Genomic DNA, 25,988 nt, shown 5'->3' with positions numbered 1-25,988 from the left:
GATTGTGCCACTGTGCTCCAGCCTGGGCAACAGAGTGAGACTCCATCTTAAATAAATAAATAAATAAATAGAAATTAGCCAGGTATGGTGGCAGGTGCCTGTAGTCCCAGGTACTTAAGAGGCTGAGGCATAGGAATTGTTTGAACGCAGAAGGCAGAGGTTGCAGTGAGCTGAGATCACACCATTGCACTCCAGCCTGGGCAACAGACAGACTCTGTCTCAAAAAAAAATAAACAAATAAATAAGTAAAATAAAATAAAATAATTCAAGGGGTGGGCCAGGCACCTGTAATCTCAGTACTTTGGGAGGCCAAGGCAGGAGAATCACTTGAGAACAAGAGTTCAAGACCAGCCTGGGTAACATAGCAAGATATCAGCTCTGCAAAATATATTTTTTGAAAAAAGAATAATCCAAGGATGCCCAGCATTGTCAATATTGTACTGGGATGGCCCAGCCAACACAGATCAGCTGTCAGTACTTTTTTTTTTAATTTTTAGAAACAGGTCCTTGCTCTGTCACCCATGCTGGAATGCACTGGCATGATCATAGCTCCTCTCACCTCAGCCTCCCAAATAGCTGGGAGTACAGGTATACACCACCACATTGAGCTAATTTTCATTTTTTTACAGGTGTAAGCCACCACCCCGGGCCAGCTGTTGTTATTAACCAGTTATTATTATCTGCCCAGAAAACCCCAATAAAGCCTACAAACAAATTATTAGAAGTTATAAAAGAATCTAGAAAGATGCCTGACTTTAAGATCAATATACCGTACAAAAATCAATTGTGACCAGGCATGGTGGCTTACGCCTGTAATCCTAGCATTCTAGGAAGCCAAAGTGCGTGGATTACCTGAGCTCAGGAGTTGGAGACCAGCCTAGTCAACATGGTAAAACCCCATCTCTACTAAAATACAAAAAACTAGCCAGGCATGGTGGCTCGTGCCTGTAGTCCAGCTACTAGGAAGGCTGAGGCATGAGAATTGCTTGAACCTGGGAAGCAGAGGTTGTAGTGAGCCAAGATCATCCCACTGCACTCCAGCCTAGGTGACAGAGTGAGACTCTGTCTCAAAAAAAAAAAAAAAATTATATGTCTATAAGTTAGAAACAAATAGAAAATACAACTTTTAAGAGACACCATTTATAATAACAATAAATACTATAGATTATTTTAGACTAAATATAACAAAAGTTGTGCCAAATCCTAGTACAGAAAACTTTTTACCTTTATTGAAAAATATTAAAGACCTTAAAAACTTGAGAGACAGGCCAGGCGCAGTGGCTCATGCCTGTAATCCCAGCACTTTGGGAGGCCTAGGTGGGCGGATCACCTGAGATCGGAAGTTCGAGAACAGCCTGACCAATATGCCGAAACCCTGGCTCTACTAAAAATACAAAATTCACCAGGGGTGGTGGCACATGCCTGTAATCCCAGCTACTCAGGAGGCTGAGGCAGGAGAATCGCTTGAACCCAGGAGGCGGAGGTTGCAGTGAGCCAAGACCTTGCCATTACGCTCCAGCCTGGGCAACAAGAGGGAAACTCTGCCTCCAAAAAAAAAAAAAAATACCACAAGGAATGAAGACAAATAATCTAACAAAGAGTTAGTATACAATATATAAAATATAAAAGAAAGCCTACATATCAAGAAGAAAAAGATAAACAACCCTATAGCATAATAAGAGCCGCCACCAAAATGGCATTTTACAAAAGCAGCACAGTCAATGCATACATGAAAAGATGCTCAACCTACTTAGTAACCAGGGAAATACAAATTCAGACCATAGTGAGATATCATTTCATACCCAACAGAGTGGCAAAAATGTTTAAGTGTGAAAAGTTGAAGGGCATGTATATCAACAAAAATTCTTTACTCTTTCACCAGTAATGTATAACTTTTACAGCCATTTTGGAAAACAATTTGGCATTTACTCCCAAAGCTGAACAAACTCTACAGCAAGCAATTGTACTCCTGGGTGTATACCTATGAGAATCTCTTACGCATATGTACAAGACATGTACAAGAGGACATGCATAAGAATATTCATAGCAGCAATAGCCAGGGTATCCAAAAACTGGGGAAAAAATCCACACACAATTGACAAAGAATAGAACAATTGTGATACAATAGCATGGTAGGATGTAATACAACAGTGAAAATGGAAGAACAGAGTACCACACAAGAACATGGGTGAATGTTAGAAACTTAATGATGGTTGTTTAAAAGCAAGTTCCAAGCCTGGGCAACATAGCAAGACCTTGTCTCTACTAAAAATTTAAAAGATTAGTGAAGTGTGGTGGCACATGCATGTAGTCCCAGCTACTCGGGAGGCTGAAGTGAGAGGATCACTTGAACCTGGGAGGTCAAGGCTGCAGTGAGCCATGATCCTGCCACTAAGTTCCAGCCTGGGTGATACAGCAAGACCCTGTCTCAAAAAATAACAATAATAGGGCTGGGCGCGGTGGCTCAAGCCTGTAATCCCAGCACTTTGGAAGGCCGAGACGGGCGAATCACGAGGTCAGGAGATCGAGACCATCCTGGCTAACCCGGTGAAACCCCGTCTCTACTAAAAAATACAAAAAAAAAAACTAGCCGGGCGAGGTGGCGGGCGCCTGTAGTCCCAGTTACTCGGGAGGCTGAGGCAGGAGAATGGCGTAAACCCAGGAGGCAGAGCTTGCAGTGAGCTGAGATCCGGCCACTGCACTCCAGTCTGGGCGACAGAGCGAGACTCCATCTCAAAAAAAAATAAAATAAAATAAAAATAAAAAATAAAAAAATAACAATAATAAAAATAAAAAGCAAGTTCCAGAACACTATATATGATACCATTTTTACAGAACTCAAAGCCAGGCAAATCTAAACAATATTTATTGTTTAAGTGTATAATACATACATGATCAATGTATATAAAAGTCCAATCCAAGCCAAACTAAATAAAATATTGCCTCCTTGTGGGAGGAGGCAAAGGAGTAGATGGGGAAAAGAACACAGGTAAAAAGCAAGTTACTCCTGATGCTCCATTTCTTGGGCTAGGTGACGAGTCCTTGGCGTTTGTTAAATCATACTCTATATCCAATATTTTTGTTACATATAACCCTTTGTATGTAGTAAATATGTCCTGTCCCTGGTATCAGGATTAAGCCATCCATTTGGGACACCTAGGACACCATTTCCTTTGACTTGTCAATTCCCTTTGAAGGTCATTGATGTCTTCAACCACCTTGGCTAGTGGGTTGAAGACAATCTGTGAAAGTATGCCTTGGCCCACCCAGGCCTCAGCTCAGCCTTCTAAAACTAATAGGCCAGTTGGTCAGATGTTAGGAAGAGGTAGGCGAAGCCTGCTGATAAAACTCATCTACTAAAACCTCCCTCTGTGACCTAAAGCCTCTTGTCATAGGCTCACTGGTCTCCACCCAGCCCTGTCCCACTTTCTGTGGCTATTCTGGCTTCCTAACCCCCCTTCCAGAACCTAGATTGGTCATGGGGGTCATGGAGGTCCATGGTAACCAAAACCTCATGCCAGTTCCACTTCTGAGGCCAGGTGCAGGCACCTGTGCTTCAGACCCCACTTGCTCAAGCTACTAACAAAGGTGGGCTTCGTGGCCTTGAGGAGTTAAGCCTGTGTCCTCGCCTGTAAAATGCAAATACAGAAGTGATGATATCTATTTAATAAGGTTGTAGTAAGGATGAATGAGGTAATGCACAGAAAATGCCTAACCCACAGTAAAGGTACCCTAAGTTACCGCCTTTAAACCTCACAAGAGAGTAGAGAGAAATAAACTGAGTTCCCACACATAAATGGCCTGACACAGAGACTCTCTATTCCCTACTTCCCACCTCTAAACACACAAACTCACACACACACACACTCACACACTCATTAAAAGGCATGAAGTTGCAGGGTGAGTGTATCTGCTGCCCCCTTACGGCCAGAGACAAGAATCACACTGTTCTCCTTTCCTAGGAGCCCAGAATCTGAACTCCGGGTGAAAAACAACCACGCTAGCCCTGCTCTTTCCTCTCTCTTCCATATTGCCAACTTACCAAAAAAAAAAAAAAAAAAAAAAAAAAACTACTGAGCAGATAAAATAATCTCAGTTCTCCAATCTCTCAATGAAATTCCCTCAGCAGGGACAGAAATTTGCAGGGGAGGTAAGGGAGATGCTACTTTGAGCAGGTTTCACCTCCTCAAGCCAGTTTCTTCTTTGCAAAATAGAGATAAAAGCTGCCTCACTGAGGTCTTGTGAGGATTAAATGATATCCTGTATGTAAAACACTAGCACAGATACTAGCACAGTGTCTGGCATACAGAGTAGATACTCAGTAAGCAGTCCCAGATAATAATCACCCTGGTGGCCAAACACAGTAGCTCCCATGTGAAATCCCAGCTACTGGGGAGGCTGAGGCAGGAGGATCACTTGAGGCCAAAGATTCAAGACCGGACCAGGCAACATAGTGAGACAGACCCCCATCTCAAAAAAAGGAAAAAAAAAAAAAAAGAACTGGCCTGAGGAGACTCTTCTCTAACTCATAAGACCCTTTCTTTTAAAGAGGAGGAAACTGAGGCCCATAAAAAGGGAGAGATTTGGCCAGGGTCTCGGAAATCAGACCCTGATCAGAAGCTGAACCCAGGCTGCAGCTCAAGCCTCCAGAGGAAGGGGAAAGAGAAAAGGAATATTTCAGCTCCCCTAGTTGCTGGGCAGGACACTGTCACTTTGCCAGGCTCCTCTTCCTGGGTCCCCACCTCCCTGGACATGCTTGGCCTTCCTCACACCTTCCTCACCTCTGCACTCTCATGGACCACAGGACAACGCAGAAAGGGAACTCTGCTATTTTATTTGTTATGTGAAAGAGTCTGGGTGCTTGTCGGGTGCAGCTAGATGGTCAGTCCCTGAAGGCAAACAGGAGGCCTAAGAGGACACCCCAAGCAGGACCTTGCCTGGAGGATGCTGCACCAACAATCTGAGACTTCTCTAAGATGTTGAGGACCTCGGTCACTTTGATGCTCCCAATATGATGAAAATCCGCTAAAAGCTGGTTATGTTCACGAGCACAGCCCATGAGGAGGAAGGTAGTATTGAGAAACCCTGTAAGGAAGAGAGGGAGAAGTCAGGAACACTTTCAAGACTCAAGAGCCCTGCCTTCAGCCAGGCGCAGTGGCTCACCCCTGTAATCTCAGCACTTTGGGAGGCCGAGGCAGGTGGATCACTTAAGGACTTGAGGCCAGGAGGTCGAGACTAGCTTGGCCAACACGGCAAAACCCCATCTCCCTTATAAATACAAAAATTAGCCAGGCATGGTGGCACATGCCTAGAATCCCAGCTACTTAGGAGGCTGGGGTATGAGAATCACTTGAACCGGGGAGGCAGAGGTTGCAGTGAGCCGAGATCGGAGCACTGCACTCCAGCCTGGGTGACAGAGCAAGATTCCATGAAAGAAAGAAAGAAAGAGAGAGAGAGAGAGAGAGACAGAGAGAGAGAGAGAGAGAGAGGAGGGAGGGAGGGAGGGAGGGGCCCCTGCCTTCTTCCCAGAGGCCCCTCACAAACCAGAACACCTGCTCTCCCATCAGAGACTTAGGCACCAGGCGCCTTCCCCTTCTTCCTTGGAATTCATGCGCCCTGTCCCTTGCAACCCCAATCCCATCTCCGGATCCCACCAGCCTCTCTGAGATGTGAAGGTGCTGGACAGCACCCGGCAGAGTAGGCATTTGATGAACAAAATTCCTCTCCTCTCACCTGCCTGAAGTTTTAAGGTGGAACTGTAACACGTAGAGGCAGCCAAGGGGCAAGAATTAGTGGTGACAAAATTTGGGAGGCAATCCTCTGTGTGCTCGCCCACACAGGTCGGGCAGCTACGGGAAGCAGATATGATAGACTTAGGAGCGCTGGCCTTGAGTTTCACAAAAGGCTCCAAACTGGTGAGGTTGTTGCAGAGATAAGACCGGCAGACGCGACTGTAGGAGGCAATGGACACTCCGGGTGGGGAGACAAGGTAGGAGATTTGCGCGGGGTAAGATGAAAATGAGCTGCAGCCTTTAAAGCCCACAACTCCCCTTGCAGTCCCTGAGGAGCAGAGGATTGAGAGAGCTCAGCTCAGTGTCACTGGCCTCACCCAGAGTCCTCCCTCCCCCCAGCTCTTTCTGCACCCATCCTGCCTGTCACAATCTTTGCCTCCCTCCCCAACCCGTGTCCACTCAGTGCAGCTGCACAGGGCTCAGATGCTGGGGTCTCCATCTGGATCTCCTCATTCTTCCTGTGCAGGACCACCCCCGCCCCCACTCCTCTCTCCCTTGTGCCCTCCTCCAGGGATCTGTCCACCTCCATTCTACCCACTTATCCAGCCCACACCACAACCAGTGGAGTTGTGCTCCTCTCCTGCCAGTGTCTGACATTATCCAGAACATAAATAATGGCCAGGCACAGGGGCTAATCCTGACACTTTGGGAGGCCAAGGTGGGCAGATCACTTGAGCTCAGGAGTTTGAGACCAGCCTGGGCAACATAGTAAGACTCCCCATCTCAAAAAAAATTTGTTTATATATATATATATATATATATATATATATATATATAGTAACTATGTGGAATTCCAGTCTAGAGTCCCTGGGTGCTGGGAGCGGAGCTGGAGGTCAGAAGAGCAAGCAAAAGGAAATGGATCAAACTTAACCTGCTTCACCTGTCTCAATGAACACTAGCGTCTCCTCGCAGCCCTCTTGCAGCTTACACACCATGTTCCTCATCAGAAGCCACTTCCAGTTATGGAAAGCAACAGCTCTGAATCTTGAAGCTGTTGCTTCATAGCACAAAAGAGCTCCAACCCCTAAAAAGAGAATGTTCTCCCAGTCATTGGCCCCTCACATCACCTTCTGAGCCCTTGAACTGCTAACCAAGAGTTCAGTCCCCATAGGTCCTGTCCCCAGCGAAACCTAGATACCCAGCCCTCCTTCCACCAGTGACATGAATCCAGCCTCCCACCTTTCTGGGTCTTATAGCATCCAGCCCCACAGGACATACGAGGCAGAGTGGAGATGGACCCCAGAAGGCAGAACAGCTGCACAAGTCTCAAATGCTGGGGTCCCATGGTCCTGTGTCTGGGTCCTGGGTGCTAGAGGTCAGTCTGAAATAAGTTTCAGTCTGGATCCCAAGCTCAGTTCCCCAAATTCTTTATCCACTTGTCTCTGGGTCACTGTTTCTGGATCAGAAAGTTGATTGCGTCAGCTTCTGGGACATAGGCTCCCTCAGACCTTCTGGATCACAGGTCTTCCCATCTCCACTATCTGCCCTCCAGTCTAACCTGCACCACCCACCATGTTAGCTTCTCAAAGCAGGACTCTCACTCTCCCACTTATGTCCTCCCATTGGACAAGGTGCTGAGCAGAGAATCCTGGCTTATTGATAATGCAGGCTGTTCTCCAGCCAGAGGCAATGAGATCAGAGCAACAAATAGATGCTTCAAACTCATGTGCGTGTGTGTGTGTAAGTTAACCTATCACTAAATAACCCTTGGTTCAATATGGAAATTAAAAGTATTTAGAACTGAGGTGAGGAGCGGTGGCTCACGCCTGTAATCCCGTCACTTTGGGAGGCTGAGGCAGGCGGATCACCTGAGGTCAGGAGTCCAAGACCAGCCTGCCAACATGGTAAAACCCCATCTCTACTAAAAAATATAAATTAGCCAGGGGTGGTGGCACAAGCCTATAGTGCCAGCTACTCAGGAGGCTGAAGCATGAGAATCGCTTGAACCCAGGAGGCGGGGGTTGCAGTGAACTGAGATCGCGCCACTGCACTCCAGCCTGGGCAACAGACAGGGACTCCATTTAAAAAAGAAAAGTATTTAGAACTTAATAATAATAAACATACTACATAACACACACATTCACACACAGACATAGACACAGACACACACAGACATACAAGCACACAGACACACACACACACACACACACACACACGTAAGTGCATGTCAAATCTGCTGAAAACTGAGTAAGGTCTGAAGTCTAGTTAAACAGTACTGTACATGAGCCCAGGCATCACGACAAAACGCCATCTCTACAAAATATACAAAAATTGGCCAGGCATGGTGGCGTGCACCTGTGGTCCCAGCCACTTGGGAGGCTGAGGTGGGAGGACGACTTGAGCCCCGGGGATGGAGGTTGTAGTGAGTAGAGATTGTACAAACAGTATTGTACAAATGTCAATTTCCTGCTCGTATACTATGGTTATATAAGATGCCCCATAGGGAAGATGGAGGAAGGATTCAAGGAACTCTATGTACCACTTTTGCAACTTCCTGTAAGCCAATAATCATTTCAAAATTAAAGGATTTTTAAAATATATACATCAAAATTTGAGACACAGCTAATGCAGTATTTAGAAGTGAATTTATACTTTTAAATACATGTATCAGGAAATATGAAGCATTAAAAAATAAGTATGTTCATGAATTAGTTCAAGAAATAGGCCGGGCACGGTGGCTCAAGCCCGTAATCCCAGCACTTTGGGAGGCCGAGACGGGCGGATCACGAGGTCAGAAGATCGAGACCATCCTGACCAACACGGTGAAACCCCGTCTCTACTAAAAAATACAAAAAACTAGCCGGGCGAGGTGGCGGGCGCCTGTAGTCCCAGCTACTCGGGAGGCTGAGGCAGGAGAATGGCGTAAACCCGGGAGGCGGAGCTTGCAGTGAGCTGAGATCTGGCCACTGCACTCCAGCCTGGGCGACAGAGCGAGACTCCGTCTCAAAAAAAAAATAAAAAAAGAAATTGTATAAGGAGCAACAAAGCAAATCTCTCCTACCCAAAAAAATAATGGAAATAAGGATGATAGCAGAAATCAATGAAATAGTAAACAACATCAAACATCATTACAAAAAGACCCATTTTATGAAAAGATTTAGTTAGTTCCCTGGTAAATCTGATCAAGGGAGAAGATGCAGGCCGGCACAGTGGCTCATGCCTCTAATCCCAGTGCTTTGGGAGGCTGAGCCAGGAGTATCCCTTGAGGTCAGGAGTTCAAGACCAGCCTGGGCAACACAGTGGCTCATGCTGGTAATTCCAGTGCTTTGGGAGGCTGAGCCAGGAGGATTGCTCGAGGTCAGTAGGTTGAGACAGCCTGGGCAACACCCTGTCTATACCAAAAAAAAAAGTTTAAAAATTAGCCAAGCATGGACGTGCCTGTAGTCCCAGCTACTGAAGGCTGGGGGCTAATGTTGAAGGATCAGGAGGCTAATGTTGAAGGATCGCTTTAGCCTCAGATTACAAGGTCAGGAGTTCGAGACCAGCCTGGCCAACAAGGTGAAACACTGTCTCTACCAAAAATACAAAAATTAGCCAGGCATGGTGGTGCGTGCCTGTAGCCCCAGCTACTAGGGAGGCTGAGGCGGGAGGATCGCTTGAACCCGGAATCTGGAGGTTGCAGTGAGCCGAGATCATGCCACTGCACTCCAGCCCAGGCAACAGAACAAGACCCTGTCTCAAAAAAAAAAAAAAACCAAACAAACAAACAGAAACAGTGAAGAAATGCACAAACCCAACAATAACCAGAGAAATGCAATCCCTCAAGCTGTACATCTATCATACTGCTAAGGATCAGAAAGCGGGGAAAAGTCAAGTGTTGGCAGGAATGTGGGGATAAAGCAACCTTTGGCCCCTGCTGCTCATGGGATTATTTGGAGGGTTGGGGAATAAGACACTATTTCTGGACTCTGAGAAACACAGGAGCTAAGAGTTCTGACCAGGATCTCGGGCCCAAAGCAGCATTGCAGGGGTCTGACACTACATGGTCAAATTGGGTTTATGAATACCCATTTCTAGTATACCCTACATAGGTATTTCAAAAATTTCCACCTTCATCTACAAAGGAACATGCACAATAATGGAGCATTTTCTGAGACAGGGTCTTGCTCTGTTGCCCAAGCTGGAGGGCAGTTGTGCTCACTGTAGTCCCCACCTGCCAGGCTCAAGCAATCCTCTCACATCAGCCACCCAAATAGCTGGGACTACAGGTGTGCGCCAACACACCTAGCTTTGTACAGATGGGGTTTTTCCATGTTGCCCCAGCTGTTATCAAACTCCTGGGCTCAAGCAATCCACCCACCTAGGCCTCCCAAAGTGCTGGGATTACAGGCATGAGCTCCCGTGCCCAGCGAATGCAGCATTATTGTGGTGATGGTAGGTTGAGACAATGGGAGCTTGCCTCTCTGAGACCAAGTGAATGCAAAACATGCTGGGGATGTACACTATGACTATCACACAGGAGTTGGAAGCAGTTGATTAGACGTACACAGGATGTGAGGCAGGGTGCAGTGGCTCACGCCTGTAATCCCAGCACTTTGGGAGGCTGAGGCGGGCCAATCACTTGAGGTCAGGAGTTCAAGACCAGCCTGGTCAACATGGCAAAACCCCAACTCTACTAAAAATACAAAAATTAGTCGAGTGTGGTGGTGGGAGCCTGTAATCCCAGCTACTCAAGAGGCTGTGGCAGCAGGAGAATCACTTGAACCCGGGAGGTGGAGGGTGCAGTGAGCCGAGATCACACCATCGCACCCCAGCCTGGGCAGTAAGAGTGAAACTCCATCTTAAAAAAAAAAAAATGTACGCATGATGACAGAATGACAGAATGTATACATGGATAGATTGTAAAAGCAGAGTGCTGATCATTTTAAATAGTAGATAACACAGTATCACTTGCATAAATTAAAAACTCAAACACAGGTTGGGTGTGGTGGTTCATGCCTGTGATCCCAGCACCTTGGGAGGTCGAGGCAGGCAGGTCACTTCAGGCCAGGAGTTTGGGGCCAGACTGGCCAATATGGGAAAACTCCATCTCTTAAAAAAAAAAAAAAAAAAAAACAATAAAAAAACACTACACGCATCCTGGGAGAACACATACACAAACCAAAAGATACATATTATTAGCCACCTCAGAATAAAAACTGCCTATAAGAAGGTTAGGGAATGAAAGTGGGGAATTGGTGGAAAATAACAGTGTAGGAGGGGGTACAAAGATCATAGACCTTGGCCTCAGAGACCCAGGTTAGAATCTTTACCCCTTCCCTTACTAGCTGTACAATTTGTTGAACTCAGAGCCTACTACCTTGTTTATAAAATAGAGTATAATACATTTCATAGGGTCAATAAAATTATTATCATAAGTGTTAGGCAAATGCTAAGCTCTTTATAATTGTTAGTTACCCTGTTCCTCCACCACCATCCCTCCCTCCCACACCCACTTCCTCTTACTCTCTCTCCACTACCTAAAGGATCAAGTTCATCCTCTTTAGCTGGCCTTTAAGCCTCCCCCGAAGCCACCCCACCCCAGATCAGCGCCACCCAACCTTTCCAATTTTATCTAGGACAGCTCCCCTGCCCAGCAGTCCAGCTAGAGGTCACGTCGGCCACCCTTTTCTGTCTGCAATGCCTCAGACACACGTGCTCTGTAACCCAGAAATCTGTGGCCAAGAAAGGTGCTAAGACCCACAGAAAAGCTGGGACACAGGAAAGAGAAAGGAAGGCTGACAAAGGATCTCACGGCGGCGGGGACTAGGCCAATCAGAGAATATGGCACACGCCAGCCTGAAATGCAGAACAACTGGATCCAACGAGCTGAGTACAAGTGGAGACGAAACCAGAAAAGACTGAAATGAAATTCTCAAGCAAAAAAAAAAAAGGATGGAACAGTAGTCAAGAGGGGATGCCACCCCTACAAAAGACAAACAAATTGATGGAATGGAACCTTGCAGGGAGACAGAGGACCAGCAGAGAGAGGGAGGCGTAGGAAAATGAGGAGTGGGGCACAAAGGCGGGGTTCTCAGGGAGAAGAGGAGTCGATCTCAGAGGGCAGAAAAAGGGACACAGAGCGGGCTGCACAGAGAAAAGGGGCCAAGGCAGAGAAGATGGCGGATGGCGTGAGACAGAGCTCACAGAGATACCCAGAGAAGGCGACGATTACACAGAGAAGCCCCCAGAGGGGTGAACTCTTGAGGAAGATGAACGCGGAGGGTGGAGCCAGCCGGAAATTCAGAAAAACTAGAGGCGTCCCGGGTAGCGAAGGAAGCGGGGAAGGGGCCAGGCTATCAGGGAATGAAGCACGGGAGAAAATAGGTCCGAGAGAAAGGGAAAATCAGAGATTAGGAAAATCACAACCGACACAAAGGCAGCTTGGGAGACACAAGGAAAGGGGTGCAATCTGAGGAAGGAGGGCCCGCTAAGCAAGCAGGGAAATCACAGGGCTGGGAGAGAACGCATAAAGGAAGGGTAGCTCAGGAGTTGTGGGGCACCGGAAGAGAAATAATAGAAAATGCGGGCGTCCACGCAGCAAAAACAAGCCACTCGCGAAGTCGAGGTAGAAGGCAAGCGAAGGCCAGAAGCAAGGCTACCCGTGGGCAGACTGGGCTTAGTCAACGCCCCAGGGGCGGGGCCAGGCGGGCCGTTCCTGGGGGCGGGGCCAGCCTCAGTCCAAGAGGGGGAGTACTCGACGCCCCATTGGCCACCTGCCTTCAAAGAGGAAAGACAGTCTGGCCAGGCAGGACGCACGGAGGGAGGGGCAGGGGTGGTGTGAGACTCAACTCGAAGCGCTATTGGCAGGACTGATAGACTTGTGCGCCAAGAAGCTGGCAGAAGGAAAGGGGCGGGACATCAGTTCAGGATCTCAAACCGCATTGGTCGTCCACCTGGGCGGACAGAGGCGATGCTTGAAGTTCATTGGTCCTTGTGAGACAGGGCAAGAAAAGCAGCGCGAGCGTGGCCGTTCCTCTGGCCACTTTCTCGCAGTGACCTTGGGCATCTTCTTGACTGAATCTGACTCCATTGGAAGCTGTGGTAACCGTGAACCAGCTGCACGAACACGGCCCTTCCTGCCTTTCCGTCCTCCTCCCTGTTAGCTGGACTCCCTACCCCAGGCATCCCCTCGCCTCCCCCTCGCGCCCCTCCCGCCCTCGCGCCCGCTCTCCCCTTCCCCGCCTCGCGGGCCCCTTGGCGCGTTCCCCGTGCTGCACTCGCTCCCTGGGGCACGGGAAGGGGGGAGGGGGAAATGCATGAAATTAATTATTAGGAGTGGGCACAGGGGCAGGAAGTGCTGGACACAGCAACTGCACGGGTTTACGCAAAAACCTGAATAATGTGTGGGCACAAGAGAGACATTAGTGCCCCGAGGAGAAGGTTTTTGGCCAAGATCAGGGCCTAGCACATGACAGGGCTCAGTAACGATTTGTGGAATGAATGAAGGAGTGAAGGAAAATAACTTGAAAGTGGGGCAGGTGGCGGGTGTGGTGGCTCACGCCTGTAATCCCAACACTTTGGGAGGCCGAAGCAGGCAGGTCACTTGAGGTCAGGAATTCAAGACCAGCCTGGCCAACATGGTGAAACCCTGTCTCTACTAAAAATACAAAAATTAGACGGTCATGGTGGCACAGGCCTGTAATCCCAGATACTCGGGAGGCTGAGGCAGAATTGCTTGAACCCAGGAGGCGGAGGTTGCAGTGAGCCGGGAACGCACCACTGCACACCAGCCTGGGCTACAGAGCGAGACTCCATCTCAAAACAAAAAAAAGAAAGAAAGTGGGACAAGGGAGCCGAGCGCAGTGGCTCCAGCCTGTGGTGCCAGCTACTCGGGAGGCTGCAGCGGGAGGATTGCTTGAGCTCAGGAGGTGGAGGCCGCAGTGAGCCATGATCGCGCCACAGCGCTCCAGCCTGGGCAACAGAGGGAGACCCTGTCAAAAAAAAAGAAAGTGGAGCAGGGAATCCATGAGAAGAATGTAATTATTGGGGCTGTAAGAGAGGGTTCTGATTTAAAGGGGTACAAGAACAAAATAAGACTGAAGAAACGCAAGGAGGCAGTTGCTTTGCAGGGCATAGATGAAACTAAGATTTGAAATTGAATTAAGAATTGAAAGGGGCATAAAACTACTGGTAGGCATTGGATAAATGCATGACAGTGGGGTGAGCATTATTGAAGAGGATGCCAGGAAACACTGTTGGGATGGAACAGGGTGCTTGTGAAAAGGGAGTGTAGGACTCGCTGAAGCGGTATTGAAGGACATGAGTAGGCCAGAACCTGGGATGTGTGTGTGGGTGGGAAGGTGTTTGGATTGAAAGAAAAGAATGTTTGAACTGAAAGAATAAAGAAGACCAGGCACAGCAGTTCATGCCTGTAATCCTAGCACTGTGGGAGGCCAAGGCAGGAGGATCACTTGAGCCCAGGAGTTCGAGACCAGCCTGGGAAACATAGTGAGACTTTGTCTCTATAAAAATAAAAATAAACACTTTTTTTTAAAAAAAATTTTTTTGAGACGGAATCTCGCTCTGTCACTGAGGCTAGAGTGCAGTGGTGTGATCACAGCTCACTGCCAGCTCCGCCTCCCAGGTTCACGCCATTCTCCTGCCTCAGCCTCCCAAGTAGCTGGGACTACAGGCGCCCACTGCCACGCCTGGCTAAGTTTTTGTATTTTTAGTAGAGACGGGGTTTCACCGTGTTAGCCAGGATAGTCTCGATCTCCTGACCTCGTGATCCACCTGCCTCAGCCTCCCGAAGTGCTGGGTTTACAGGCTTGAGCCACCACTCCCAGCCTAAAAAGTTTTTAATTTAAAAAAAGGGGAGGTGAGTGCAGTGGCTCATGGCTGTAATTCCAGCACTTTGGGAGGCCGAGACAGGCAGATCACTTGAGACCAGGAATTCAAGACTAGCCTGGCCAACATGGTGAAACACTATCTCTACTAAACATACAAAAAAAAAAAAAAATAGCCAGGCATGGTGGCTCATGCCTGTAATCCCAGCTACTCAGGAGGCTGAGGCAGGAGGATCACTTGAACCTGGGAGGTGGAGGTTGCAGCGAGCCAAGATGGTGCCACTGCTCTCCAGCCTGGGAGACAGAGCGAGACTCCATCTCAAAAAAAAAAAAAAAAAAAAGAAACAAAGAACACAGAAGAGGAAGAGGAGAGGGGTTTCTGAAGAAGGAAGATACCTGAGAAAGGTCATGGGGTAAAGAGGGGAGAAAGCCGGGGAAGAAGCCAGGATCAGGGCGAGGTCTAAAGAGGGGCAGGATGGAGACCTGCAGGTGTGGTCTCCAGGGCAGGAGAGTTGTTAGGGGCGGGCCCACCTGGCTATGCTCACCCTCCACTCCTACCCCTAGATCCATGGAACCCAGTGACATGCCTGCTGGCTATCACTGCCCCTCAGACTCTGCCCCCCGAGATGAGACCAGAGACCCCCAGGGCACAGAGCTGATCCCCAGGAGAGCCATCAGCCGCTCTCCAACCTGCGCCCGCTGCCGCAACCACGGTGTCACCGCCCACCTCAAGGGCCACAAGCGCCTCTGCCTCTTCCAGGCTTGCGAGTGTCACAAATGTGTCCTCATTCTGTGAGTATGAGGTCTAGGAGGGGAGGAGGATGGGCCTCCTCCAAAGGCTGACTGACCTTTGACTCACAACTCCCCACTTTTAGGGAGCGCCGCAGGGTCATGGCTGCTCAGGTGGCCTTGCGTAGGCAGCAGGAGGCGCAGCTAAAGAAGCACCTGATGAGGAGAGGGGAAGCCTCTCCCAAAGCTCCCAACCACTTCAGAAAGGGAACCATTCGACCACAGGTCCCCTGTGAGTGTCTCTAACCAGCGACGGGGCAGGGGTTTGGGTGTAGGAGGCAGATGTGGGAAAAAGAGGCCCAGCCCTGTTGCTGAATTGGTGTGCAACCTTGAACTAAGGGTTTCTACTCCCTCAGCCTCGGCTTCCCCAGCGTTGAGAGAATGCAGCAAGTTCTGTGGGTCAAAAATGGGCTAGAGGCCAGGCGCAGTGGCTCACGCCTGTAATCCCAGCACTTTGGGAGACTAAGGCAGGCAGACCACGAGGTCAAGAGATCGAGACCATTCTGGCCAATATGGTGAAACCCCATCTCTACTAAAAATACAAAACTTAGCTGGGCTTGGTGGCGTATGCCTGTAGTCCCAGCTACTCAGGAGGCTGAAGCAGGAGAACCACTTGAACCTGGGAGGTGGAAGTTGTAGTGAACCAAGATCGCGCCACTGCACTCCAGCCTGGGCAACAGAGCAAGACTCCATCTCAAAAAAAAAAAAAGGGCTAAATGGGGAAGATGAGAACTGTCTGGGGTTGGGGTAGGAAAGGAGTCAGGAGAAAGGGTTTATTAGAGCTCTCCCTGGTCCTTCACAGCTGGAAAGGAGAACATAGCACCCCAGCCTCAGACCCCCCATGGGGCAGTCCTGCTGGCACCAACACCTCCTGGGAAGGTAAGGAGAGGCTGGGGCCTGAGAAAGTGTCCCCCACCCTAGTTCCTACCCAGACCTTTTCTTCTGTGCCCTCAACACCTGGGTTCTAGCCCCAGCCCTAGTTTGCTGTGTAATCTGGTCAAATCACTGTTCTTCTCTAGGCAAAATGAGAGGAAAATGAGGGCCTCCCAGCTCTAAAGTTTTGGGGTTCTGCCCGCATCCCAGAATACACTCAATCCTTCTTCAGCCTTGTACCCAACTCCAGTGTGTGCCCTCTGCCCCTACAGAACTCCTGTGGGCCTCTGCTGCTCAGCCGTCCCCCGGAAGCCTTGCCCTTGTCCTGGACTCCAGTGCCTCCTGGCCCTTGGGTTCCTGGACACTGGCTGCCTCCAGGCCTCTCCATGCCACCACCAGTGGTGTGCCGCTTGCTGTACCAAGAACCTGCTCTCTCTCTGCCTCCCTTCCCGGGTAAGATGATAATTCAACATTCATTCAACAGATATTTGAGTGCCAATCTGCCACATATTGGAGAGGGAAGAGGAAGAAAGCACACATGGGGAGAGGGAGGAAAGAAACTATGACCTTGACCCCTATACACTCTGCATTCTTTTATTCTCATTAGGCTTTGACCCTGGCACCTCCCTCCAGCTGCCCACTCATGGGCCCTTCACCACCTGCCCAGGATCTCACCCAGTACTGACAGCTCCTCTTTCTGGAGAGCCCCAAGGGCCCCCTAGCCAACCCCGCACGTGAGTAGGGAGAAAAGGATGTGTATCATGAACCTAAGCCTGTGCTGTGTCCAACCACAATGCTGATGTCCAACCACAGTGGATAATAAAGATGAAAAGGTCTCTGACTAATAGGCAAGGCAGAGCTCTCCTAGTACTGCCATTTCCTAGCTATGATGCTTTGGACAATTATCTTTACCTCTCTGAGCCTGTTTTTCTATCAGGAAATTGGAGACACTATTACTTACCTCTCTGGTTGTTGTAAGAATTAGCAGTAATGGACCGGACTCGGTGGCTCAAGCCTGTAATCCCAGCACTTTGTGAGGCCGAGGCGGGCAGATCACGAGGTCAGGAGATCCACACCATCGTGGCTAACACGATGAAACCCCGTCTCTACTAAAAATACAAAAAAATTAGCCAGGCGTGGTGGCGGGTGCCTGTAGTCCCAGCTGCTCAGGAGGCTGAAGCAGGAGAATGGCGTGAACCTGGGAGGTGGAGCTTATAGTGAGCTGAGATTGCCACCTGCACTCCAGGCTGGGCAACAGAGCAAGACTCCATCGCAAAAATAAATAAATAAATAAAAAGAATTAGCAATAATGTATGGAATAGACCCTTTAATGGTAGCTGTTATATCTGCTTAGACAGATTTGATGGGGTAAGATTGCCTGCTGATATGGGGGCGCAGTGATGGTGAGAGCCTCAGAAACCCAGGAGAGGGGCCAGAGGACATTAGGGAAAGCTTCCCAAAGGTGAGCCAAGCTCTCCTTCAAGTTCTATGGGGATTGGGGAACTGGGGGAATGGGACCCAGACTCTGATAGGACAGGGACAGTAATCCCAGTCTTCTAGGTGTTTTTTTAAAAACTGATATCAGGGCCGGGCGCGGTGGCTCAAGCCTGTAATCCCAGCACTTTGGGAGGCCGAGGCGGGCGGATCACAAGGTCAGGAGATTGAGACCATCCTGGCTAACACGGTGAAACCCCGTCTCTACTAAAAAATACAAAAACTAGCTGGGCGAGGTGACGGGCGCCTGGAGTCCCAGCTACTCGGGAGGCTGAGGCAGAAGAATGGCGTGAACCCGGGAGGCGGAGCTTGCAGTGAGCTGAGATCTGGCCAGTGCACTCCAGCTTGGGTGACAGAGCAAGACTCCGTCTCAAAAAAAAAAAAAAAAAAAAAACTGATATCAGGTGGGGAGTGAGCCAAAGTTTCATCATATGGAAATGTTAGATGGGGTGGGTAGGTCAGTGAGGGAGTGGTTGATTATTTTTATAAGTGGGTTGGATTTGGGTGTTGCGGTCATTAGTGTTTCTGTAGTTGAAATACAACGGGGCCTGGTGGCTCACACCTGTAATCCCAACACTTTGGGAGACTGAGGTGGGAGGATTGCTTGAGGCCAAGAGTTTGAGACTACCTGAGTAACTGAGTGAGACCTCGTCTCTACAAAAAAATTAAAACAGCCAGGAATGGTGGTACACACCTGTTTTCCTAGCTACTTAGGAGGCTGAGGTGGGAAGATGGTGTAGGCCCAGGAATTCAAGCTTATGGTGAGCTATGATCACACCGCCACTGCATTCCAGCCTAGGTGACAGAGCAAGACCTTGTCTCAAAAAAAAAAGAAAAAAAGACACCAGTGATTTCCCATAATCCTCACAGTAGCCCTGGGAGGAAAAAGCTAGCAAGGATTTTTACTTTACTGAAAACAAAATAAATCAAGACACAGCTTAATGGCCCAGCTGGCTCTCAGATTCCCAGATAAAAACATGGCAAAACCCTGCCCCTCTTTCAATGTGTGCATGTCTGTTCATGTGTTTAACCACCCTGGCATCTTCTCTCCTTGTTTCTAGACACTCAACTCTGATACTCCAGCCCTGTGGCACCCCAGACCCTCTTCAGCTACAGCCACAGGTCCTGGGAAAGAAGTGGGATCTAGGGTCCTGGGAGGAGGTTGAGCCTGGGAAAGGGAAAAGCAGGAAACTGAAGGAAGTGGAGGCTGAGGAACATTTAGAGGGTAGGCAGAAGGTGGGGTTCCCAGTCTGCTTGTCTCCTTTTCCCTTGCAGGCCTCTGGAGCCTCTCGCCTGGCCGGGACATCTGCCCCCTCAGAGCGGCAGCTGCAGCAAGAGGCAGCTGAAGCCCTCGTGGGACTGAAAGATTCATCCCAGGCTCCTCGTGTGACCCCTTCTGTGCCCCCTAACCCTGCCTGGATCTCCCTGCTTCACCCCTGTGGCCCACCAGGTAATGTGTTCCATGAAAGGAGAGGATGGAATAGGGATGGCTGGGAAATGGAGGTCACTAAAGTACACAGGGACTAACCAAGGAGATGAGGGGGTCAGCAGGTTGAACATCTTCAGGCCCAGGACCCCAAGCTCCTCAGCCTGGCCCCTGAGATTGCAGTTGAGAGTTATTCAGTGAATCCATTTTATCAGTTTGGCACTTAACAGCAAATTTCTTGATATCAAGGAAAGTGGGGCCCTGAGAAAGGCAGGGACTTGCCCAAGGGCATATAGCGAGACAGTGGTAGGGAACCCAACACTCTCTCTCTGGACCCAGGCTGCCTGCTGAAGTCTGGTGTGGGGTCTGGCCCGGGAGAAGGTCTGATAAGTGCCTTCAAGGAGCTTCCATTCTAGTTGGGGAACCTGGATGCCTTCACAAGGCTCAGTGACAAACCTGGAGAAGACTGGAGGAACCTTGAAGAGTGAGAAACACCTAGGGGGACAGAGAGGGAAAGCTGCGAATTCTCCTGTCCAAATACTGAATCGGACAAACTGGCTTGGAGCAACTGCTAGAACAGAGGAAAGGAGGCTGGAGAGGCTTCTGATACTGGAGACCCGGCATGCCAGGCTTAGGTGTCTAGACCAGCAACTGTACATGAAGGGGAGCCAGGGAACGTTTCTGAACTAAGCAAGGACAAATTCAGAGACTCTGAGCTTTAGAAAGACAAGTAGATGGCTTTGATGGAGGGTTTGGAGGAGGCAAGACTAGAGGTGGAAAAATTAGCAAGGAGGTCTGTGAAATCATCCAGGAGAACAATGATGAGGCCTGGATTGGATTCGGTAAAAAGAGGGGATTGCTAGGAGGAAAAACGGATGTGACCTGATCCTCCCTGTTCCTTCTTGCCTGTAGCTCCTGCTGGAGGAAGAGGATTCCAGCCTGTTGGCCCCGGTCTTCGACCCAGCCCAGCCCCCTCCGTTGCTCTGCATATTGGCCGTCTGGGGTCTGTCTCCCTCCTGAGCTAGAAACCTGGAGATGGAGGCTGACTTGCTGTGGCAGGGAGGTGACAGCCTGCTGGCACTGTATATTTAGTGTTTTACTTAGGGATTTATGCATGGAATTTAATGTAGTACAAGCTTTGGGCTTTTTTGTTTGTTTGTTTAAGCTTTCAGGTGCTTCATTAGCTTTCAGTTCCTTTGGTAGTGTGGGCATTTCCTTGGCTGACGGTGGATATTCTTGTACCCTTCTTGGGTCCTGGGATCTCTTGAAATCCTCAATAAAGAGAAAGTTGTGCTATTTAAGCTGACCAGTATTTATAAACGTGTTTGCATGAGTTTACATCCCAGGGTTCCATGATTCTGTACGTACCTATGCACTCATGTCTGTCTCCATGCATGTGGAAACAGTAGCGTGTTTTCATTTTGTGTCTAGGTTTGTGTGAGTAAGCAAGAAATAAACCTTTGTTGTTTTAAGCCACTGAGATTTGGGGATTGTTACCACAGCCTAACCTAGTCTATCCGGACTGACAGAAAGGACTTGTTCAATTCACTTCTCAAAGTGAAAAATCAGTTATCCAATAGCTAACATAGATAAACACAAACTTGGATTTTTTTCTTTGTCCAAATAAGAAGAAATGATGTAAAGAAATAGCGGGGGATTCACTGATTAATTTCTAGTTCTGTGCCAGCCATAGACAGTTTCCAGCTGTCTAGAGGGGCTACCAATCGAAATGCCTACAGGGCTGAGCAGATCAAATAAGTGAGTAAAGAAGGCCAGATGGACCCTGGCAAACTGAGAATGGATGCCCTGACTAAGGAGGAGCCTCCATTTGGCCCTAGCAGATTACTGCCAGGCAGGAATGTGGACTCAGTGTTGCTCCATCTTCTGATTTTTTCAAGAGAAACCGGAAAACTAGATTTCCATGTAAAACATCTTAATTTTCAAATGTTGGCTCAGTTTTCTTCTTTAAATTCTATACGTGCCAAATAAAACATATTTTCAGGCTAGCTTTGGCCAATGGAATACCAACTTCATACTAATCTAACATGACATTTTCTGGATGGGGAAATTGAGGCCAACCAGAATAGAAAGAATCAAGTTAGTCTTTATCACAAGTTTTTCCTCAACTAGGGAGGTTCATGTGTGTAAGTTTCGAAGGATCCATAAAAGGTTAAGAAACACTACCATTTATTGAGCACCCACTCTATTTGATTCACATATCCTCACAGCAACCCTGGAAGTTATGCATGATGTTCCCATTTTACAAGTGAAGAAACAAGCTTAAAGAGGCAAAATGACTTGCCCAAGTGTTTTAGGGGAAATTTCTAGGCAGAGATCGGAGGAGTGTTCCTTCTCTTTGCCAGGCTCCAAATTAGTTAATAATGTTTGTAAAGCATTGGGCCGGGTGTGGTAGCTCACATCTGTAATCCCAGCACTTTGGGAGGCTGAGGCCCGAGGATCGCTTGAGCCTAGGAGTTTGAGACCAGCCTGAATAACACGGGGAGACCCTGTCTCTATAAAATAAATAAATAAAAGCATAGAGTGAAAGATACACCACTCCTTTCCCCAATCAGGACTCCAGAAGACAGATACAAGTCAAGAGTTTTTCAAAAAAGTCTTTTATTTTTCTCCTCAAGGTATATTAAGAATAAGATCTTACCTGCATTTGTTTCATAGTCCTCTGGTATCAAGTCCTTCTCCTTGAACCGTTCCGTACACAGGAAAACCGGTTGAGCTATTCCAAAGATGTGAAGACCCAGAGACCCCCTTCTCACCCTTAGAAGGGGCTCAAGGGATGTACTTGATCACTGACTCTTTTTCCTGATGTTACCTACACCCCTTGTTTTACTCAAGATGATTGATGGTGATGACATCCAATTACAACTTGTTCTTTCTTGTTTGGGATTTTGAGAGGGTGGGTTTCTTCTTCTCCCTAACAGATTACAGAGTAACAAACCTGCAGCGCTTCTCAGAAGGTACTGAGATATCAGGAGACCAAAGTCAGCTTCACACCCTTCTTCCCTCCCCTTAGCTATAACTTAGACATATGATTGCTCCTTAATAGACCTGCCTAAGACTTGGTGTCCCATGCCTTCCTAGTGACAGATGACCAAGGCCACAAAGTCACAGAGAAAGGAAGCACTGGAACATGCAACATGGCTGAGACTCTGCTACTCAGCACTGACCAAGGGTCCTCTGTACACCAAGGTCACACAGCTGAGAAGGGTAAAAGAGAAAGTATAATTTGGGGTTAAAGGATGGCATGAAAAGGGGAGGAAAAGAGGAAGTGATGGAGATTGTGGGAAGGAGTAGACTAGAGAGCAGGCCCCTCTTTACAGGCCCTTCTCATTTCTCTGCCGTCCACCTCTCCTTCAGTACCTGGCCTGGGCAAGGCTTTTCACACCACTGGCCAGGCCAACTTTGTCTTTCAAATTGTTAGGGTCCCCCACTAGTGCCCGAGGGAAAGGGCCAGAGCTTCTGCAGATGTCAGTCTTAGGGAAAGGGGCAGATTTAAGAGTTGCTCATGCTTCTAAGCTGTTGCCTGTTCCAGTGCAGCACTCTTCACCTGTGGTTGTAGGGAGCCAGTAGGTTCCTGGCCTCTTCTCGGCTCTGAGAGATTACAGATAATAGACTGTAAGCACTGTTTCCCATCCCAACCCCTTTCCCACTTCCCAGTGCCAGGCGGGGAAAGGTATTGCCATGGTCCAATAAAGTGCTGAGTAAATCATCTCCCTCCTAAGCCTCCTTTGTGTACCCTCTTGGCACTCTGCAGACTTAACCAATGAGGTCCCAAATATGAAGCACTGTTCCTGTTGCTCTCTCTCCTCACAAGACTCCTCACAACAGCCACCCAGGTTTTATTTCAGGAGCTTATTTCACATTCTGCCCTTTGGGAGTGCATGCTCCTTTCACTTCAGCCCTATGTTAACTTGCTCCATTCCTGACCTCAGTTCTAGTCCAACGTTGAACTGACATCATACACTTACCCCATCCAGCCTATACGTAGACCCTCATTGCTTGATCCACATAGGCCTCATTCTGCACCCCTGTTCCATTGCGTAGCTGGCTTTGCAGCCCTGACACGTTTGCATAAATAGAGTCCTATAACCCCTACCCCGCATGGGCCTTCAGAAGATCCTGAACTCTTCACAAAAACAAAGTGCATCCTTTTCATCCAACTCAAAATAATATGTTAAGCCTCTCAGGCAGAGTTCCCTATGTTCCCAAGAGGCCACTGGTCCCTGTTTCATAGCCCTGATCACCCTGAGCTGTACCTATCTATGTCTATCTATGTCTCCCCCTCAGAGAATAAGCACTCTCAGATCAGAGGGCCTGCCTGCAGCTCCTCCCTGGGAGCTCAGAATAAATGACTGAGTAAAATACATTCTGTCTGATTCCTTAGGAATTGTTTTTTTCCTCCTGTGTTAACACACTCCAATGCTGCCCCTCTGCTCATCAAAATATGAACTGTCTGACCTCAAACCATTTTTTCTAAGACAATCTCTGTCACCCAGGCTGGAGTACAGTGCCACAGTCATGGCTCACTGCAGCCTCAACCTCCCAGGCTCAAGTGACCCTCCAGCCTCAACCTCCTGAGTAGCTGTGACTACAGGCATACACCTCCATGTGAGGCTAATTTTTATTTTTGTAGAGACAGTGTCTCACTATGTTGCCCAGGCTGGTCTTGAATGTCTGAGCTCAAGTGATCCTCCTGCCTCAGCCTCCCAAAGTGCTGGGATTAGAGTTGTTTTGTTTGTGTGTATGTATTTTTGTTTCTTGTTGTTATATTAGGATTAGAGTTGTGAGCCACAGTACCCAACCAAAAAAAAACAAAAAACTTTATTAAAAACAACGGGAGGCCGGGCACGGTGGCTCACGCCTGTAATCCCAGCACTTTGGGAGGCCAAGGTGGGCGGATCACAAGGTCAGGAGATCAAGACCACAGTGAAACCCCGTCTCTACTAAAAATACAAAAAAAAAGTAGCCGGGCACGGTGGCGGGCGCCTGTAGTCCCAGCTACTCAGGAGGCTGAGGCAGGAGAATGGCGTTAACCCGGGAGGCGGAGCTTGCAGTGAGCCAAGATCGCGCCACTGCACTCCAGCCTGGGCGACAGAGCGAGATTCCGTCTCAAAAAAAAAAAAAACAACGGGGACCAGATGCAGTGGCTCACACCTCTAATCGCAGAACTTTGGAAGGCCAAAGTGGGAGGATTGCTTGAGCTCAGGAGTTCGAGACCAGCGTGGGCAACGTGGCAAAACCCCTCTCTGCAAAAAATACAAAACTTAGCCAGGCATGGTGGCGTGCACCTGTGGTCCCAGCTACTCAAGAGGCTGAGGTGGGAGAATAGCTTGAGTCCAGGAGGTCGAGGATGTAGTGAGCCATGATTACACCACCGCACTCCAGCCTGGGTGACAGAGCAAGACTGTCTCATACATACGTGTGTGTGTATATATGTAACAACACATATACACACACACATATACCTATGTGTGTGTATACATATATTATATATGTTCATAGCAAAATTTAGTGGAAAGTACAGAATTTCCATATTCCCCATGTCGACACACAGGGATGGCCTCCCTTTCTATCAACATTCCACACCAGAGTAGTACCTTTGCTACAATCAAGGAACACAATATTATCACCCAAAGTCCGCAGTTTACATCAGTGTTCACTCTTCTTGTATGTTTTGCAAGTTTTGGCATATATGTAATGACACGTATCCACCATTACAGTTTCATACAGAATAGTTTCATTGCCCTAAACAACACCCATTCATCCCTCCATCCCTCCAACCCGACAACCAATTATCATTTTATCATTTTATTGTCATCACAATTTTGCCTGTTTCCAGAATGTCATATATTTAGAATCATACATTTGGATTGGCTTCTTTCAGTTAGTAAGGCATTTGAGGTTCCACCATATCTTTTTTTTGGCAGGGTGGTGGGGAGGGGGAGGCAGACAGTGTCCTGCTCTGGAGTGCAGTAGCGCTGGAGTACAGTGTACTTGGCTCACTGCAACCTCTGCCTCCCAGGTGCAAGCAATTCTCGTGCTTCATCTTCCTGAGTAGCTGGGATTTCAGGTGTGCACCACCACACCCAGCTAGTTTTTGTATTTTTTTAGTAGAGACGGGATTTCATCATGTTGGCCAGGATGGTCTCTAACTCCTGACCTCAAGTGATCTGCCCACCTCAGCCTCCCAAATCCACCATATCATTTCATGGCTTAATAGCTTCTTTTTTTTCTTTTTTTGAAATGGAATCTCACTCTGTCACCCAGGCTGCAGTGCCGTGGCGTAATCTCAGCTCACTGCAACCTCCGCCTCCCGGGTTTAAGCGATTCTTTTGCCTCAGTCTCTGGAGTAGCTGGGACTGCAGGCACAGGCTGCCACACCTGGCTAATTTTTTGTATTTTAATGGAGACAAGGTTTCACCGTGTCGCCCAGGCTGTTCAAGAACTCCTAAGCTCAGGCAATCCGCCCGTCTCAGTCTCCCAAAGTGCTGGGATTACAGGCGTAAACCACTGCTCCCGACCAGCTCATTTCTTTTCAGTGCTGAATGATATCCCACTGTTTATAGGTACTCAACCCATTTTTAAAACTGTGTTTAAAGAGTTTATTGAGGCCGGGTGCAGTGGCTCACACCTGTAATCCCAGCACTTTGAGAGGCCAAGGTGGGCGGATCACAAGGTCAGGAGATCAAGACCATCCTGGCTAACACGGTGAAACCCCGTCTCTACTAAAAATACAAAAAATTAACCGGGCATGGTGGCAGGCGCCTGTGGTGCCAGCTACTAGGGAGGCTGAGGCAGGACAATGGCATGAAACCGGGAGGCAGAGCT

The 25,988-nt window shown here is 48.4% G+C and overlaps 2 protein-coding genes across 7 annotated transcripts; one reads left to right on the top strand and one right to left on the bottom strand.

Moving 5' to 3' along the window:
* Nucleotides 1–4,813: 4,813 nt before the first annotated feature.
* On the bottom strand, nt 4,814–12,474 carry LYPD4 (LY6/PLAUR domain containing 4). Of its 5 annotated transcripts, none has more exons than XM_033198309.1 (5): nt 12,374–12,474; nt 6,972–7,188; nt 6,664–6,816; nt 5,734–6,060; nt 4,814–5,085 (listed from the first exon to the last, which is right to left on the bottom strand). In XM_033198309.1, the coding sequence occupies exons 2-5, from the start codon at nt 7,075–7,077 to the stop codon at nt 4,883–4,885; spliced, it is 789 nt and encodes a 262-aa protein (XP_033054200.1). In that variant the 5' UTR covers nt 7,078–7,188; nt 12,374–12,474; the 3' UTR covers nt 4,814–4,882. The 5 variants fall into 5 exon arrangements, with proteins under 5 accessions (XP_033054200.1, XP_033054191.1, XP_033054207.1 ...); XM_033198300.1 differs by having other exon boundaries at nt 11,333–12,440; XM_033198316.1 differs by having other exon boundaries at nt 6,673–6,816; nt 11,333–12,438.
* A 23-nt stretch (nt 12,475–12,497) lies between these two features.
* On the top strand, nt 12,498–20,789 carry DMRTC2 (DMRT like family C2). Of its 2 annotated transcripts, XM_033198289.1 has the most exons (9): nt 12,498–12,815; nt 15,125–15,352; nt 15,436–15,581; nt 16,152–16,228; nt 16,495–16,675; nt 16,830–16,956; nt 18,778–18,838; nt 18,992–19,166; nt 20,055–20,789. In XM_033198289.1, exons 2-9 carry the CDS (start codon nt 15,129–15,131, stop codon nt 20,165–20,167), a joined length of 1,104 nt encoding a protein of 367 aa, XP_033054180.1. In that variant the 5' UTR covers nt 12,498–12,815; nt 15,125–15,128; the 3' UTR covers nt 20,168–20,789. The 2 variants fall into 2 exon arrangements, with proteins under 2 accessions (XP_033054180.1, XP_033054173.1); XM_033198282.1 differs by having other exon boundaries at nt 18,778–19,166; nt 20,055–20,612.
* The last annotated feature ends 5,199 nt before the right edge of the window (nt 20,790–25,988 follow it).

This window comes from Trachypithecus francoisi, unplaced genomic scaffold (genome assembly GCF_009764315.1).
Source record: "Trachypithecus francoisi isolate TF-2019V2 unplaced genomic scaffold, Tfra_2.0 Contig01705, whole genome shotgun sequence".
NCBI classification, from domain to species: Eukaryota; Metazoa; Chordata; class Mammalia; order Primates; family Cercopithecidae; genus Trachypithecus; species Trachypithecus francoisi.
This window is presented reverse-complemented; position numbering and strand designations above follow the sequence as displayed.